Here is a 19,265-nt window from a genome sequence, read left to right on the forward strand (position 1 = left end):
CTCCGCCCTTAGGGGCAGCACTTGTGAGCAGTAGTGCCCGGCCTGCCTGCAAAGCGGGAGCCCCGGCCAGTGCTAGTGCCCAGAGCGCGCGAGGGGCCCGGCCGTGAGTGCTGTTGCCCGGCCCCGTGCCCAGCCCGCCACGAGCAGCTCTGCCTGCCCGCGCCCTGCCCAGCCCCCTGCTGAGCCCGCGTGTCCCGTTCCCCGCCCGGGCGGAGACGCCGCAGCAGCACGCCCACCCCACCTCCGCTCGCGCGCGCCGCTTGCACTGCTGCCTGCTAGGAGGGCGCTCGGCTCCCTCCGGATCTGCCATGGCCTCGGCGGCGGCGGCGGCGGCCGGCGGGGCCGGGAGGAGGACGAGCTGCCCGTGTACCTGGCGCGGCCGGGCACCACGGCCCAGGTCCCCCGGCAGAAGTACGGCGGCATGTTCTGCAGCGTGGAGGGCGCCTTCGAGAGCAAGACGCTGGACTTCGGGGCCCTGAGCGTGGGGCAGCGCGGAGCCCGGGCCAGCCGGCAACCGCAGCCGGCGGCGCCCGAGCCCGAGCCCCCGCGGGAGCCTCCCGCCGCCGCCGCCGGGGTGGAGATCCGGAGCGGCTCGGACAAGGAGCGGCTGCAGAACCTCGGCCCCCAGCCGGACAAGGTAAAGGGGGGGGGCACCCCGGAGCCAGCATGGAGGGGCCAGCTTGGGAGATGTGAAATGCTGAGTGTGAGGTGACCTCCCTGGGCTGGGTCCGCCCCTCTCTGCCGTGAAGGTGCCAGCAGCCATCGGGCGTCCGAAAGGCTGGGCATGGGGAGTGCTGCAGGCATCACGCGGCTGGGGCTGAGCTCTCCCTCCTGTCCCACAGCGGTGTCTCTGCCTGGAGCCTCTGACATTGCAATGCTGGGCTGCGAGGGCTGCAGGCATCACGGGGATGCAGGGAAGAGAGGCAGGACTCCATCCTCGTTACAGAAACGCTTACATAAACACCCGAATGACCCTTTGCTAATTGCTAGCTAAAGGCACTTGATGGCTTTCATGCGATCTTAACTAAAGAGTGTGTGTTACATAGCTGCAGTTGTCCTGCCGGAATGAACTGTTGCTTAAGAGTTGCTGCAAAGCGTTAAAACTTTTTACTTTTACTGAAAGACTTACTCCCGTACTTGGCCCAAAATTTTACAGCTTACTTGAGTTACTGCAGGGCTTGGGTTCATTGCTGTAGTTACTATAATATTTTTAAAATAATAAAGAAAAGAAACCATAGTTTACTTTTTAGCACAAGCTAAGCAGATCAGCTCTCCATTTGCTCTTTTCAGAAACTTCTGGCTTTTAAAAGACTGACAGAAGTTAAACACTGTTTTGTTTTGTGTATCTGCTGATGCCTTTATAATTCTTGGAAGTCAGAGGGTTCAGAGTTCAAAAAAGATGTTCAGACTGGGAGCTGAGAAGAGCAGTAGATAAATACTGACCCTCATCAGACATTTGTTCCTCTCCAGGTCTTAATTGCAGAGACCAAATGGATACAGTATAATTATTATGCACCAATATGATGAATAATAATTTGCAATGGAAATCTCTTACTCAGAGGAACTGCAGACAGTGCATACTGTAACTTTAGTCTTTTTCATAGACTCTGTGGTTAACCAAGAGGAGGATCTACAGCATTCTCCTGTGTTTCTTTAAAGAGAGAGAGAAAGAAAAGCCTTTTCCTGTCACTTTGTACCCTAAAAAGCTGGTGTCTAAGAAACAGGATGTCAGCATTTCTTGGAGTTACTGACTTAAAAGGTCCATTGAGTTACCAAGGATGGTAAAGCTGCACATCAGAAGAAAAGCTGCCAACTTTTACCAGGGCTGGTCATGAAAGGAAATCTCTTTCTTTTTCAAAAGGGATTACATTCAAATCTAAGCTTGAGTGTTGTCTAAACCAAAAGAGTTTCATTCTTCTCACTTATACTGGTGTAACTGAGCAGTAATTCCACTCAAACTAGTGATGTAACACTGGTGTAAAAGAGCTGTCAATAAGATTGGCATCAGGCCCAAGGTTTCCAGACTGGGTCTAAACTCAAATATTGCCCTATATAGTATTAAATAGAAGTTCCCCTGGGCTCAGCAACGTAGAGATTTTGTCAGAGTTTGAAAAATGTTCACTTCCTTGGCTTTGATCCTATTTACACCAATGTAAATTGGCAGTAAGATCACTGAACTTCAGCAGTTCAGCTTCACTAACTTCAATGGGTTTACTGATAATTTACACTTGATGCAAGTGTTATCACAATCAGGCTCCTCTTTTGTAAAGTAATTTGATCATGATACATGATTATTATTCCTGTAGGTCAGTGACAACACTTGGGTGAATCTTTTAATAAATTATTATATTAGTCAGAAGTGTTTCCCTTTTTATACTCTGGGCTGGGCCAGTGTGTAAGGATTCTTTGCAACATGGGCAGAAAAAAGTGAAGTGTACTTTTAAAGAAAATGGGAAAAATTAATTTTGCTGCACAATAAATCTTTAAGAATTAAAAGTACAATTGGTATCTGTGAATTTTACATATGCTCAAGTTTGAACATGGAATGCCAGGCTTGATGTATTTAACATACATTTGTGAATCAGAGAACTTAAGGTGACCAAAGTTTGACTGGGAAGTGAAAAGTTCCCCAACAAAATGAAAGGAGGAGCCTAGCCCTCCCCACAGCCCTAGCTGTTGGGGAGGTGCTGGGCCTCCTTTCAGGGCACTGTCCTGCTGATTGACTCAATTGTTCATATAAATCTCTTCCTAGCAAGTATCCAATACATTTGAACCACCTCTTCCTTTTTGCTGGAAAGGAGCATTTATCTCTTCTTCCTTTCCTGCAGAGAGCGCGTTCTGAGATATCTCCACTAATCTATCCCGAGTCCTTTACCCTTTATTTTTTGGTTCCTCTGTCTCTTCCACTGTGTCTACTGCAGCTGCTGCTTATAGCGTTATCAAGGCAAAAATAAAATTAACATTATTCTTGTCAGTTTCACAGTTGCCAATAAGATTCTGAATAGTGACAGTGAAACTGGCCAGTGTATTGTTATTTTCAATCTGCTGCTGCTCTGGGAAACTCTGAGCAGCAGTGGAGATACTGGAGCAGCCTGTCTGCAGACTTTCCTCAATTGTTTTCTTTATTAATATAGAAACAAAGATTCTAAAGAGCCTCACTGTCCCTCAGGGTCTTGTCTAGGTCCTTGTCCCCACAGATTTCCCACCCTCTCCAGCTGGCTCCTGCTCACAGCAGGTTTCTTCTTCTCAGGTGTTCTACCTGGCAGGTACACACAGTCGAGTCCCCTCCCTAAGCCTGGGTCTCTCCTGTCCGCATCTCTACCTAAGGAGTCAGGAAGCCTTGTATACAGTTTCCTGTGGAGCACATGACTGGGAGCCAGCATGCAACCTACAACTACAGCTCTCACTTTTAAAGGGCACCAGGTCGCAACATGGCCCCAGTCCTGTCTTCGGAGCCACAAGTAGTTGCTTGTGTGGAGCTCATTTCAGGATCAGGGCCTAAAATGGTTATTTCTCAGTACAAATTGATTTTTTTCTTATAATGATTTTACATGTAAGAAATCAGACAGAGAGAGGTTAAATGACTTGCTCAAGGCCATATAGGAAATCACCGACAGAATTGGGATTACAGAAGTTCTCAGTTCCTAGGCCTGGACACAAGACACTAGGGCAAATTGCTTCTCCTAATCGGGGCCAGATAAAGAATTTTGGGGCCCTCCGCACTATGGAAATTGGGGCCCCTGAACAGAACTGCAAGCTGTCAGTTTTGTTTTGTTTTATTTTTCCAGGTTGTCGGAGGGGTTGGGGGAGGGGACAGAGATGGGGACCTGTGCAAGTGCACTGCTTTTAATGCTTGTTTCTCGTTTAAGTTTAGTTGTTATGAACAGATTCTTGGAAGCACAATGTCAACAAATTGCTGCTTTTCTTAACAACACACCATGAGAGCAGCTATGTTAAGCATTAGTAATACCACCACTTCAGTAGTGAAATAACTGCATTAGAACTGCATCATGAAATTACATGTTACTGCATATTACCTGTCTGTTACAGTTCTGGCTCCCAGGTAAATGTTTAACAAGAGGAACTCCTCTTCCTTCCCCATCACTTTGTAATAAAGTGTAGTTGAACCACAGGTCCTGAGAAATCTGCCACATTAAATTGCTGTGGTTATACTGTTGCCTACTTCATGAGCAATCCAAGCCAGAGAGGTGTGTTTAAGGCATATTATAAATATGGTGATCACACTCCCTGATACAGGGACATGCCTCCATGGTCGAGCATGCAGAGCCTTCATAGAACATCTGTAGAATATAATGGGATTTGGGGGAGCCCGGATCAGGTCCATGGTTCCCCTCTTGGCTGAGAATTTTCAGATGTACATGCAGCCCGAAGCCTGCTGTTGGCTTTTTGTTTTCGATTGACAATAACTTTGAGCACACATTTTGCCCAACACTGGTCCTTATAAATAATGTCCCTTGAGATCAGAGCCTCCATAGTTTGTTCCAAGTTCAGCCATGCTTTTCAGCTAATAGAATTGTAATAAGTCACTTAATTTACCAAAACAAAGTGAAATAGCATCTCTCTCTAACCCCTATCTTTTCTGACAACGCTCTCTGAAATGATGTCCTGGTGATGCTCGCTGGGATTATTACCGTGTAAACTGGACTCTGCTTTAGCCAAAGGAAATAACAGTAATGCATCATATCCAGCCCTCACATGGTACACTACTTCATTGTTGACTTTCAGTTTTGCCTCTGCAGAGGCAGAGTTGCACTGGGGATGACAGGAAGGAGGGAAGAAGGAATGAAGAGGTGCAATCAGAAGTGACATTCCATTTGTATGGCAGTGTGCTTCCCCCCCTGTTCATGGGTTTTTAGGGGAGACACCTCTTTCTTGTATCTCTTTCTTACCCAACACTCCGGCTCCACTAGTTTCTGTTCCCTGCTGTTAGAAGAAGTAGACAAGAAACATTTGGCCCAATTATATTTATTCCAGGATTCTCATCCCATCCTGCTACACGGTTCTGCAGTGAAGTTGTCATTTCCTTGGCAAGTGGTTGTAATGGCCATAAATGCAGGATAACAACAACTTCACTGCAGCCTCAGGCAGGAAGATCACTGAGGCTGCAAGGGAGAAGGCTCTAACTCAGGGGTAGGCAACCTATGGCACACGTGCCGAAGGCGGCACGCTAGCTGACTTTCAGTGGCACTCACACTGCCCGGGTCCTGGCCACCAGTCCAGGGGGGCTCTGCGTTTTAATTTAATTTTAAATGAAGCTTCTTAAACATTTAAAAAACCTTATTTACTTTACATACAACAATAGTTTAGTTATGTATTATAGACATATAGAAAGAGACCTTCTAAAAACATTAAAATGTATTACCAGCACACGAAACTTTAATTTAGAGTGAATAAATGAAGACTCGGCACACCACTTCTGAAAGGTTGCCGACCCCTGCTCTAACTCTGTAGTAGGGGCTGACAAATACTACCAACGAAGTAAAGTCTTGCTGTAATTATTCCTTTTAGAGAATCCAGTTGTGTGCCAGCACACACGTTTAATATGTGATAAAATCCCAAACTCAACTATAAGATAGAACCTAAGAGAGGAGGTAGCTTGAAAGAAAATGATTTTTTTTCTTTTTCTTTTGTCACAAGTATTTATAAGTTCAGTTTCAAGTGTTTGTATTTCCAGTGTCAATAATTTACAAGAAGAATCACTGAGACCACAGCAGATTTTTACCTGTTGATTTAGCATCATAATCATGACATTTTTGCACTTACATATGGAGCTGGACAAAACTTTTAGACCAAAACTTTTTCTGGTGAAAAATGCAGATTTGCATACACTGAAACATTTTGTGAATTCATGTGAGTTTGGATGACTTGTTCATGTAGAAAAAACAAAGAAAATTCTGCAAAAAGTTGAAATATTTTGTTTCAACATTTTCTAGATGAAATTTTTCTGTTCAAAATGACTTCATTTTGAGATTTCCTTCAATTGGATTTTTTAAAAAATACAGAAACATAAAAAAGCTTGAAACCAAACCAAAACATTGTTTTATTTGACCCCAAACACATTTTTTTCTGACTTTAATTAATTGAAAATTTCCAAAAAATGAATTTTTGGTTTGACCTGAAATGAATTATTGTCCATGATTTTTCATAATTGCCAGTGAACTGAAAAATCTGTTATTTGCATATCTCTACTAATATAGCACCTTTTATTGGGGGATCTCAAAGCACTTTAATACCATTAATTAATTAATTAATTAAATTAAACCCTGGCAACACCCTATACAGTAGTGAGTATTATTTTCTTCATTTTACAGAGGAGGTTGGGTTACAATATTATGAGAAATTGGTAGTCCTTTAGAGAAACCAGTTAGGGTCTTCTCAGCCTGAAGACAGTGAGAGCAGAATCAGGCCCGTTCTCCTGCAGGAAGGTCATAGAAAAGGTTGCCTGTGTGACAGTAAAATCTAGGGCTTTGGAGCTTTACTCCAGCTCCGCTCCAGCTCCAGGCAAAAACCTGCAGCTCCGCAGCTCCAGGCTCTGCTCCAAAGCCCTGGTAAAATCTGTCTTGTTAAATCATAGATTTTGATTGTAAAACAAAAGTTAATTTTCTGATTTTGCTGCATACGACCTGTGTTTGATTGCAGGATTCTCTGAGGCACATTCTAAAGAGAGCTAAAATCTGAAGCACAGTTATCAAAAACCAGTGCTTAAGCTATAGGTGCCAGGGTGCAAGTTCTTTCCAACAGTCCTATGTCCAGGATGAACACAAAGGCTGGTAAATCTCTCTCACTGGGCACTCGGATACCATAATGATGAGCATGATATAAATACTAGGGCTGATAGGAAATTTTTCATCAAAAACGTATTGGTGGAAACTTGGATTTTAACTAAACAAAGTTTTTCTCAAAAAGTGTCTGATTTGCATAGAAAATTTTCTTTTCTCATCAAAAAAGTGAGATGCCCCAAAACCAAAATAGTTCAGCGGAAAACTGAAATATTTTGATTTCGATATGCTGCTGTGACACCTCATGAGAGTTGTAGTTCAGCTCCCTCATGTCACCATTCTCCTTTATGGACTGAGCTCCCTACTTGAACTACTTCTCCCAAGATACAACAGGGCCAGGAACTCCCATGATGCAACCATCTTCACTCACCCAAGCTGGTGGAGACCATGTGCATCATAGGAGATGTAGTCCAATGTGGGAGCCCAGCGCCTAAACTGTAACTCTCACACAGCATCACATCAGTGTTTCTGAGTTGAACTATTTCATTTTCAGACAGTATATGTCAGTTTTTGATTTTTTGCTGAAAAGTCAAGCATCTCCATGGAAAATTATATGAAAACTATTTTTTTCATTTTTGTCAACATTTTCAATGGGAAAAAAGCCAATTTTCTAACTAACTTTAATAAATACCTAGATCGGTCCAGGCAACCTGACACTCAGCAAATATAACTTTATCGTTGGTCCTCTTCATTTCACTAGTCATGGATGCCTCCTTGGAGGACTGGATCTGGCTGCCATAAGTAAGTGTAGGAAGGATTCTTTATTTCTGCTGGTGGTTTTTTTTTTTTAGATGATGTGACCCAAACTGAGCACAATGTTCTGGGTGAGGCCAACCCCTTAATTTGTAGGCATTATATTTTTTGTATTATTCTCTATGCCCATGAGATAGTCTAGCACCCCACTTGCCTTTGTGAGCAGACTTCTTCAAGGACTTGTATTCACAATGACCTGGTGATCTTTTTACTTAGAGCTTATAACTAATGCAGAGCTCAGCTTGACACATTAATTGTAGGCTGAACTACCATAGGGATGTCTGTGCAGACAGGCTTTGATGCAGCTTTAACCCTACCATCAACAAGACAATGTAGAGGATACAGCTGCCATGTTACACCAGCAGTCTTACACTCACTTGGATGGTTTCTTGCACACAGTTCCTCACGTATTCTCACTTTTTCTACAACTCAGATCTTTTCTTTGAGAAGAGAGCTGTTCACAAGACAATCTTATACATAGGACATAGCAACTTTGGGGAGAATAATCCCATAGAGAGAGGCTGAGGACAGAGAAAGAAATGTCCATTTCCAATAACACCAGTTCCAGCTACAGAGTTAAAAGAATAGGAATAGCAAATGAGGTGACATTTATTTTCAAACAAAATTCCAATTGTAATAACATTTGTGTAGGTTATTATAAAGTGCACCAATGTGCACATACATTATATGTGTGACTGCTGCTTAAAGAAAGTTCTCCACATTCTGCCAACAGTAGTTTACACACAGGGGCGGCTCCAGGCATCAGCTCGCCAAGCGCATGCTCGCGGCGGGGCAGCAAAATGCCTAGAGCTGCCCCTGTTTACACACCAGCCTGTGATTGTTCCTTTCTTGGCCTTGAAGTAGGTGTGATCTGAGTAAGTAGTTGGATAGAAGTTATCAGAAACCCAGCTACATCCGGAGGTGGCTTCAGTGAATCAATAGGTCTGCTGTTTCCTCTGAGCCAGTACTGAATCAGTATCCCAGGATGATGTTAGGGGGTGCTGTGCTGCTGCCAAGATGCTTGGTATTGGGTGAGCTGATAAACAAGGACTGACTCCTGACCATTTGTGGTTATCCAAGATCTCGTGGTACATTTCAGTGATGATAATAATGGACGCCTAGCTCTTATGCAGTTCTTTTCATCAGTAGAATTCAAAGCACTTTCCAAAGGAGGTAGAACATAAGAACAGCCATACTGGGTCAGACCAAAGGTCCATCTAGCCCAGTATCCTGTCTTCTGACAGTGGCCAATGCCAAGTGTCCCAGAGGGAATGAACAGAACAGGTAATCATCAAGTGATCTATTCTTTGTTGGTATCATTATCTCCTTTGTACAGATGGGGAAAGTGAGGCTGAGATTAAGTGACTCACCCAAAGACATCAGCAGGGTAGTGGGAGAGCTGTGCCTAGAACTGAGGTCTCCTGAGTCCTAGTCCAGTGCTCTTTCCACTAGGAATTAGTCTTGGTGTCTGATGTTTGGGCTAAAGTCCAACTCAGATTAATGCACTCTTCCCACCTATATTCTCACTTGTAGTCTGAACTGGATAAATCATTATTCAGTTCCTGATCTTAATCATTGTGTTGTGATGACACTGGTATCATTCCACTCCCTAGACAGTTGCATCTCTGAAAGAGCCCATCATCTCCCAATATACTGGTGTACATTACACAGTTTGTAAAGTATCTTGAAGTGCAATCCTTAGAGCTGAAAGATCAGATCCATATAGGAACTTGGTGATTCATGATTCAGAACTTCACAGCAGCAGTAGATAAACTAAAATTCTCCTGCTCCAAAATCGCAGGCCCTAGCCACTTGAGCTAGAAGTGAGTCATGGTTAACTGTATAGGGTTATGACACATAGCTGAGCAATTCTGATTTCATCAAGTAGAGGACAGTGGTGCACATACATTTTGTTATTGAAAAATAACTGCTTGTAGTCAAAAGTATTTGCAAATGCTTGTTAAAGACAGGCTTTGAATTAAAACCCAGAATACTCTGAATACTCCAGAACTTTGTCAGTATTTGAAATCCAAACCCATTTATACATTCTGCCATCTCCCGTACTTATATCTTCCTTGATAAACATATACACATTTCTTGCTGTTCGTACTGATTTCACCAACTATAAAAAACCTGCAATTGACTATGCCCTTGTCCTGCAGTTACAAAGAAAGTGTCTGCAATTGTTGTCTCAGAGATTAGAATCAAGTGCAAACTATGGAGCTGGATTTCAAGCATCACAAAGTTTTGGGTATATGTACCTGAGTGCCTGAATATAAGACTTTGTTTTGGGTCCTGCTGTGATTTTATTGTATTCTCCTGGTTGTCCTAGAAGCAGCACAAGCATGAAGGCTCTTTATTTCTTCCAAAGAAGAGGCAGCTAGAAATACATGTTCTTTCAATTACTTTTCCCCAGAAAAACAATGGTTTTAATTAAGGAGGAGCAGGCAGGGAGGGAGATATTCTGTGGAACTGTAAAAAGTTCCATGAAACCCAAAACATGACAAACAAATTTAACACCCGGGGAGGTGATCACTTTACAGAGGGCAGGAAGGGCATGGGTGCAAAGGGATGGTCTGCAAATGGATGGCTTTCCAGTTGCTAGATGTGTCCCATGTGTCCATTAGGTTAAACATGAAGCAAATGTTTTTGGATGGGCAAATAGTGCTTCTTCACCTATAGCCTGGTCACAGAAATCTGCAAAGCTGCTTCAGGAACCAGCTACCACCCAGTTCAAGATTCCTCGTCTGTGGGATCAGGATGATATCATCTTTCAGAAAAGCAGATGGATCCAAGGTTGGCCTTAGTTTTTGCTAAACATCCACTGAGGCAACAAGTCAATCTCTAAGCAAAACCATTCCACTATTTCAGTTTCATTGTGCCCAGATGGTTGAGAAATGAACTGAAGAGTCCCTTCTTAAGGCTGACTCCCTCCACTGCTGCATTTGGGATTCCCAAGCCCTGGCGTTTTTAATTAGAGATTGGAAAAATCCCACACATCCCATAGTTTCTTACCGAGCCCATTAATCTATGATCTATCACACAACACCGGGGACCATTAGAAACAGCAGGAGGCAAGTGCGGGGAGAGCTGTTGGCAGGAGAGAGCTGGATGGGTTCTGATGTGACAGCTCTCTGTGCCCGCTGTCATTTTGCTTTACTAGAGGAAGATGGGATGTGTTGGGAAGCTGCAGTGCAAATCTCACAATGGAACCTTTCCCATGTACACGGGGCAGTTCCTTAGTCTCATCTCTGGCCTCTCTCTCGCTGGGCTTACTGCTTGCAGTTGAAGTTACTGCACATGCAGTATCATTCAGACAGACACTAGGATTGTCAAACTGCATGGAGCATCAGGGATGGCACTTATAGTGAGCTTTCTGAGCAGCTCTCCTGATGCAACGAGTAGAGGGAACTCTCCTGTTTGTGGATAGCTGATACAGTCTGGCAGTGCTGGGGAGGGCTTAAGTTCCCTCTGCACACTTGGTCTTGCAGGCAGGCAGGCATCTGTCAAGAGCCAGGCCTTGTGACAAGATATAGAGGAGCCCTAGTTAGTGGCTCAGGATCTTCCTTGCCCCATTGACTAACAACACTTCTCTCCTCTTGCAGAGCCAGTCCTATAATGGCTGCCTTTCTATCTATCCCATGTCAGCTCCACTCAGTCTCTCTTTCTGCAAAGCAATGTTTGGAGTGGTATTCTGGCCTGTTTTCTGAGACAGTAAGAGTATGATTCCTTCTCCACAATGTCCATGTTCCTGTACAGCCTCCTTTAAGAACATAAGAACGGCCGTACCGAGTCAGACCAAAGGTCCATCTAGCCCAGTATCTGTGTACCGACAGTGGGCCAATGCCAGGTGCCCCAGAGGGAGTGAAGCTAACTGGCAATAATCAAGTGATCTCTCTCCTGCCATCCATCTCCATCCTCTGATGAACAGAGGCTAGGGTCACCATTCTTTACCCTTCCTGGCTAATAACCATTTATGGACTTAGCCACCATGAATTTATCCAGTTCCATTTTAAACATTGAGGCAATGCAACTCCCACAACTGCAGGGCCTCTGATCAACACTATTCCACTCTCCTCTCTGCACTGATACATGTGCTGCAGCCTGCAGGCAGGGCACTGATTAGATGTGTCACAGAGGCAGACCCAGCCTTGCAGAAGCAGAACTGAGTGTTTCATGGCCCTACACTGAGGATTCACAGATTGAGCATTGATTGGAGGATCACATGCAGCTTAGGTGAGCTGAGAGGAGAGTAAGAGCAAGACAGAATGGAGGAAACCAGCCCTCCATTAACTGTAAAGTCAGCTCCAGTCTGCCTCCAGTGTTGAACACAGAGACACCACCAAGTTGATTGCGTGGGGTGGGGGTTTGGTTTCCTGGAGAACTGGCCTTGGAGTTTGGCTCTTGTGTTTTTCCCATAAATGGAATTTCCCCTTTACTGTTTGGTCTCAATCCCACACCACCAAGAGAATCAGCTCCTTGAATACACCCCAAACCTCTTTGGAACCCACAGAGAGTTTCTGTGGCAGTTGCTATCCCCCCTGCATAATCACATCAGATCTAACAGGCAATGTTGAGATCTCCACTCACATACCCCATTCAGAAATATAACAGAGTTGGAAAGGATTTAATTTAGGGGAAGAGGTGAACACAAAAGGGGCATGGAGTGAGAAAACAGGTTATAATATGTGTTAGCACGTATAATTTCTAGATCTCAACACTGTACAAAGGCACCATTATTGCCCATTTTACAGAAGGCAAAACTGAGGCATGGCTAGCTAAGGAAGTTCCCCAAAATCACAGCAAGTAAGTGGCAGAGTCAGAATGGAACCCAATCTCCTGAGTCCTAGTTCCAGGCACTACCCACTGTACAATGCTGCCATGACATTTTCTTTTAATTGGGACAAACCCAAAACATAAAAAGGGAACGTCCCTAGTATTACCTAGACTAGAATGGGGTGTCCTAGCTCCTGGGAGAAACTCCTGGCCCTTTGCTCCAACTCCACTGCCATGCTAAATTTCCAAGTACCATGGACGTCTGTTGTCTTTCACATAATTTTAGTGTGGTTTGATTTACCTCAGGTGAAGGTCAGGAGAGGTGTGTGCAGAGCTTCAGGAAATCTTACTGGAAAAGTTGGATCATATTGGCTTGAATACGAGCACTGTGACATTGGCTTGGATATGTGCCTCAGTGAGAACTGTCTGAAAAGAATAATGACAACATAGTGATGTATTGAGCTGGGGGAGGTGTTCAGTGGGAAACTGCAGGCATGAGTGCTAGAGGCAGTTTTGTTTTAAACTGTTATTAATGAGCTAGAAGAAAGATAAATAGTACATTAATTACATTTGCAGATGACAGCAAACTGGGATGTGTTATGAACACGAGGGAAAAGAGGACAGTGACACAGAGGGATGTAGAGAGGTGAGAAATATGGTCAAGAAACAGCAAAATGAGATTCAGCTTGGAAAAATGCAAGGACAATGGGGGGAAATAATCCAAAATACAGATGTTGTGTATGTAGAAGACACTAATGCCAAGAAAATCCTGTGGGTGATGGTGGAGGGCAAACTGCTTACAACCTTCCACAGTGATGTGGTATGCAAAAAGTCCAGTGAGATCTTGGGCTTCAAGCCAAGGTGGGAATATAGTTTTCCTTTTGATATGGCACTTTTGGGACTAAACCTACGACATGCATTCAGTTGTGAGTGCTTCATTACCAAAGAGATATTGACAAATTGCAGAGAATTCCAAGAAGAGCAGCAAATGTGATTAAAGGGTTAGATATATTGATCTGAGAAAAGATTAAAAGAATGTAATGGGACAAATGTATCCCTGATGTCACTCCACACGTTTCAGTGGCTTGATAACACACATGAATTCATCTCAGTAGGTGGAGTGGAGCTAATTGAGACATAAAAAGGAATAATTATCAGCATGATGGAAAAGATTTGTTTGGGTGTGGCAGATACAAGAAGATATAACAGAGTAGCAGAGTGAAACAGAGTACATGAAAATGTGGTCTGAGATGGGAGTCTGTTTTTCTCCTTCCATACCCTGTTATAAATCAGGAACAACCCCACTGAAGTCAATGGAGTTCCAATGTGTAAGCGATTGAAGAATCAAGCCCTGAATATGAGGGTTAATAGCTTAACAATGAAGTTGAGCTTTGGAATCATCTCCTAAAGAAAGAGGAGCAAACCTGATTGCCTGGGACAGACTAGTGCAGGTATTGGCAACCTTTGGCACACGGCTCGCCAGGGTAAGCACCCTGGCGGGTTGGGCCGGTTTGTTTACCTGCTGCGTCTGCAGGTTTGGCTGATCGTGGCTCCCACTTGCCGTGGTTCGCTGCTCCAGGCCAATGGGGGTGGAGAGAAGCAGCGCGGGCTGAGGGATGTGCTGGCCGCCACTTCCCACCACCCCCATTGGCCTAGAGCGGCGAACAATGGCCAGTAGGAGCCATGATCAGCCGAACCCGCGGGCGCGGCAGGTAAACAAACCGACCTGGCCTGCCAGGGTGCTTACCCTGGCAAGCCGCGTGCCAAAGGTTGCCGATCCCTGAACTAGACAAAGCACTTGAGAATACAGGTGTTTCCATCAAATCATGCCTGGGGAGATGTCAGTATGTATTTTGAAGTCTGAAGATAAAACATTGTCCAGTCTGCCCTCCATTGCAGTTGGTTTATAAGAGAAGAGATTCTTCAACCAGTGACAAGAGACTCCAGTGCACGTATCACAGGGCTTAAGGGAGACCTTACTGGTGTGAAATATTGAAGGAGACTGGCAAATTTTTCTTTAGAGTCTTATGTTATGCCCGTCAGCATGGCAAAGGGCTGCATATCTGAGCAGTCAATGCACTGATGGATAGTATCAGATGAGAGAACATGAAATTAAACTGTGCTTCATCTGCTTTGTAAAAGGTGATGCCGAATAGCATTGACTTATTCCTTTTTTAATTTTATGGGTGGGTTTGGTGTTTTTGTGGCAAGCTAAAAATGCTGATTAGAGCCAGAAATGCTGCATGGTGGTGCACTGCAAGCTTTGCACCTATAGTTCTGAGTTATGCATCTCACTCCTGACCAGCAACATTGCTCCTATTCTTATCCAGGGCCCACAGAACAACTTTGTTATTGCCACTCAGGCCTGACAACCCACCTGCTCTGCTAATTAGGGTGACCAGACAGCAAGTGTGAAAAATCGAGATGAGGGTGGGGGGATAATAGGACCCTATATAAGAAAAAGACCCAAAAATTGGGACTGTCCCTATAAAATCGGGACATCTGGTCACCCTACGCCAATGCACCCCTCTACTGTTCCACCCTGGGCTCCGCTTGAGCAGAAATGTCTGATCATTACAAATTGTATCAAAGCACAAAAGGGTTTTGTGATGCAGACAAACACACAATAGGAATGGTATAAGACCTGGCAAACTCAATTCACTTACGGCCTAGCCAAGATTTTGCAGGTAAGTTTCCAGAAGTGAAAAGTCTAAGGCAGGAATCTATCTAGCCCCTGTACAGAATCAGCCTGACAAGGAAGGCTTAGTTCTTAACAGAATGCCATGTTCCTGCTCTGCAGCCTCAGAAGCACACTGTCTGACTTCTCAACCTGCATGTCCTGAGTGTGCTTTGCTAAGGGTGATGGCCTATTGTGGATCTGGACAGATTTTCTCCGCTGTTACCCCTGCCTAAGAGATGGGAGATGGAGCCTGTTAAACTTTCTCAGCTAGGAGCAGTTACTATGGATGGACGGAGGAAATGGGAGGAAGAAACAAAAACCAAACATCCAGGCTCCCTTCCTGGAGACAGGGCTGAGAGGCTGGAAAATATAACTGGAGAGCTTGGCTCTTAAGGCCAGGCTGGCTTGCTGCTGCGAGTGTCCAGCAGTGACTTTCCTGTCCTTCAGTTGGGAAATAGCCATGATCCTTTTACACAGATAGATTTGCATCCAATAACATGTGTTTCCATTTAGCTGAAGGGGGAAAAAATATGACGCTGAGCAGAAAACTCAGCCTCTCTTTACATTCTCCACTGTGCATGTAATTAAGGGAGAATGGACAGATGCCTCTGCTTTATGAGTTTGGCGTCACCCTTTAGCCCTGTGAGGGAGTTGAGCTATTGTAGTGGAAATCCAGAAGTACCCGTATTAGCCGACTGATACCCCATGTTTAGTTTGTTTAGTCACAGCAGCTGGCAGGACACCAGTCAGAAGTGAACTGAGATCTGTCAGGCCCCTTATTGCACCACTTGCCTTACCAGAACATTAAAGGATTTTGTGACCGGTCCATCTGTTGTGCCTCTAATTCTGATCATGGCTAAAGGCTGCAGAGAGAGATGTAAAAGCTCCAGAATGCACCTGGATGTGCTGAAAGATATCATAGTGGGGGAATGTGGTGGTCAGCTTATGCCCTGGAACATTGGGAACCCAGTACTGCCAATTCTAAGCATTCAAAGAGCACGTGTCAGGCCCTAAAATCATGAGATTGGAATAAAAATAATGAGATCTTAAAAAAATAATAAATGTTGAGTTCTATTTATTTGCCTTCTAGTTTCAGAACTTTTAAGGTTCATGTTTTCCAGTTTTTATTCATAATCTTGAACACTAGAAATGTACTTGTTTGTTTCTTTGTTAAATGAATGCTGAGGAGGGCCTCACGCAGTCACATGACTCCAAGAGTTGGGGCTTTAAGGAAAAATATGATGAGACCCGTATGAAATCACAAAAGTTCACAATACTAGGAATTGCCATCCCAGCTGGGAAAGGCTTTTTCATACTCTGGATTAGCAAAGCTGCACGTACCAATCTTCTCAGGGCAAGAAACACCTAGGAGGTGCCACTTGCTGAGCAGATCAATCATTGAAATGTCTCCTTCCAGCACCATCTCTGACATACAACCCTCCCCCACTCCTCACAAGCGCACTTGCGCGTGCGCACCCACACACAGAGTCCCATTGAACATGTACTGTCCTAGTCCTCCCACACCCACCTTCTGCTGTCCCATTGTACCAGCCCTGCTACATCCATCAACCCAACTCCTGCACTTTCAGCTGTACTCCTGCTCCTCTACCCATGTCTTGCATCTGTGAAATCTTTCTCCTTCCCATCCCCTCAAGATCCTTGTTCTCCACACTTAACTCCTGATCCCCTGTATCACCAGCCCAGCTCCTGCTGCCCTAGCTTCTGCTCCCATGTAACCTCCTCTCAGCTCTTTTTATTACTACTGCCATCCTGGCCCACCTTTGAAGTCTGCCTCTTTTACCCACTCCCCTGAATGGCTGGAGGAAGCAAGCATCTATTGCAGCTCTTGATGGCTGGCTGGAGCCAGTGCAGACTGCAGCCCTAGTTCTGAGCCAGTGCTTGCTTTCTCCCATCAGCTACTTCAGCTTCGTGACTGGTGCTAGGGGTGGTACATACTGATAAGACCCCTGGACCTGACCTGGAATACCGGTCTCAGAAGTAAGGGGATGAAACAGGAAACAACTGCTCCCTCCACATCTGCTGCAGATGGCTCAGATAAAACAAGAGTATCAGGACTGGGGGCGGCTGTGCTCAGCAGTAGAAAACGTAACAGCTTCCTCTAACTAGAGAAGGAAGGCAGGTAGGATTACTGGCCAAAAATATAATGAAACAGCAGGCAAGTGAAGAATCAGCACTGACCTCAGGGACGTCCCCACAGAGCTATCTCAAATTGGAGAGCCTCTGGCAAGGTGCACGTTGGCAGAGTCTGCACCAAACAGGAGGAACCATCAGCCGTGTTGAGTTGGGGCAGAGAACACAGAGAGGGCCTAGGCTGATTTTTGTCACAAACAAAACAAACAAACTCAGTGCTAGTGACATACATGGAAAGGTTGGAAGAGGATGGGGGGGTGAAAAGGGTATGAACAGGCCCAGAAAGAACTGGCAGCAGCACATGCTAATACAGCGGAAGTGTTCGGAGGGCGACAGCCAGAACATGCTAATGGATTGGGCTTAGCATATAGGCCAGTGTTGCCATCTTTCATGGTCTTTGGTACTTTTCATAAAGCCTCAGCTAATGGAGTCATGTGATTACCTGAGAATTTCAACTTAAAGAGTCATTCTCTTGTCCTTGGGTTTTTAGAGAAAAGCTTGAACATAGGACATGAGCATTTCCTAAAGGCTCAGAAACCAGAAGGCAAAGAAGAACACCAAAGGTTTTTATGCCAATGTTATGGTTTTTGAGGCCTGACTCCTAGCATGCTGCATGCTAGTGGGAGGCATGTGGAGGTCCGAGCAGTGCAACAACCCTTCAGAAATGATTCAAAACAGAATGGAGAACTTTAGTGGACGAGAATGAGAAATCTGTGTAAACTATAATCTTCCTCAGAGCGCTGAGCTAGCAGGACCTAGTGAAAAGCCTGGCTGTGAACATAAAACACTAAGGAAGCAATGGATGAACTGAATTTGGCATTAAGTTTGCTAGTCGCATGGCAGAATTTTGGTCCACTGATGATTTAACATGCAAGGAGCTCTAGTTTTTGGATGGTGTTTTTGGTGAATCAAAGCAGTCCACTGGCTAGAAGACTTTACAATCAAATGTTCACAAGTACCTCGCTAATTTGGGGTGCCCACCGCAAAGCACCTATGGGGAGATTTGCAAAGGTACAAATAGCAGTTAGACACCTGATCCCATTGATGGAGACCTGTGGACCAAAAATCTGCCCCCTACGGCCTAATTTACAGTGGCGTGGAGCACGTACAGCTCCAGCTGAAATAAGTGGGAGCTACAGCAGTTCAGCACCTTTGAAAATCAGGTCCTTGAATATCTTGGGTCTAGCACCCAAAATTAATGAGGCATTATGAAAACGTTGGCTCAGAACATATTTACTGCCAAAGTTGTTACATATAACTTGTTGCATTTAAAGAAGACTTGCAAGGAAAAGGATACGGGCTTGTGCCCTGCGTTGTGATAGATGGGGACTTATTTTCCCAGAAGCAATTTTTTATTTTGCCTGGGATTTGTTTTTTTTTATTGAAAAGTCTTGTCTTGTCTGCCTTGGGGTAACTCTAGTGGAGAATTGGTAGGGGAGTGGGGCCACAGTAGAGTGGGGCGAGGAGGATGAAACTGGAATATATTTTTCTGGGGTAGAAAGCAAGCAGGAGTAAGTTGTCGGGAGGGTTTTGCAACACCCTTTTCAGCTGACATTGTATGTTGTGGAGAGGCCAACAAGGTGGCACAAGGCCAATTTTTTGGAAATCCAAAAAAGTAGCACTGGTATCATTGTAATCTGTATCTTACTGTCACTGCTGATTCTGTTCTTATTCCTTACGCTGTGTCTTTTGTAAGCTATTTGCTATGATTATATATTATCCTGCAGCAGCGAGTTCTGTGTGTTAACTATATGTTGTATCATTTTTTTAAGTGTTTCTTGTGATCTATTTTAAAGGAATTATCTTTCAGTTTAGCTAAGGCTACTTGTTTTCTAGTATTATGGGGAAAATCCTTCTCATGTCCAGCATGTCAGATTGGCAGAATTCATTTATTTATTTTTTGATAATTGACACATACTTACAATGTTTATTTAAGTATTTTTTTAGATTTTTATTTATTTAAATTTTCACATTTGCAGAAAATTGAGAGGGGGTGAGAATTATTTAATGACAGTAGATGTTGCAATTCAAAAACTTAAAAGCTTTATAAAACATTAAAACACAAATTGTCAACATCACCTGTCAAAATATACAAAGTAAATGCC

At 44.2% G+C, this 19,265-nt stretch overlaps 1 protein-coding gene across 1 annotated transcript in view; it reads left to right on the forward strand.

The window, feature by feature from the left end:
• The first annotated feature begins 406 nt into the window (after positions 1-406).
• The window catches only part of DPYSL3 (dihydropyrimidinase like 3), a 73,314-nt gene continuing 54,455 nt past the window's right edge, over positions 407-19,265 (forward strand). Inside the window, exon 1 of the mRNA XM_032801479.2 lies at positions 407-637. Within this exon, the coding sequence (XP_032657370.1) occupies positions 422-637 (216 nt within the window). The 5' untranslated portion in view covers positions 407-421. The remainder of the gene's footprint in view (positions 638-19,265) is intronic.

The sequence above is a fragment of the Chelonoidis abingdonii genome, chromosome 7 (genome assembly GCF_003597395.2).
Source record: "Chelonoidis abingdonii isolate Lonesome George chromosome 7, CheloAbing_2.0, whole genome shotgun sequence".
Lineage (NCBI taxonomy): Eukaryota > Metazoa > Chordata > Testudines > Testudinidae > Chelonoidis > Chelonoidis abingdonii.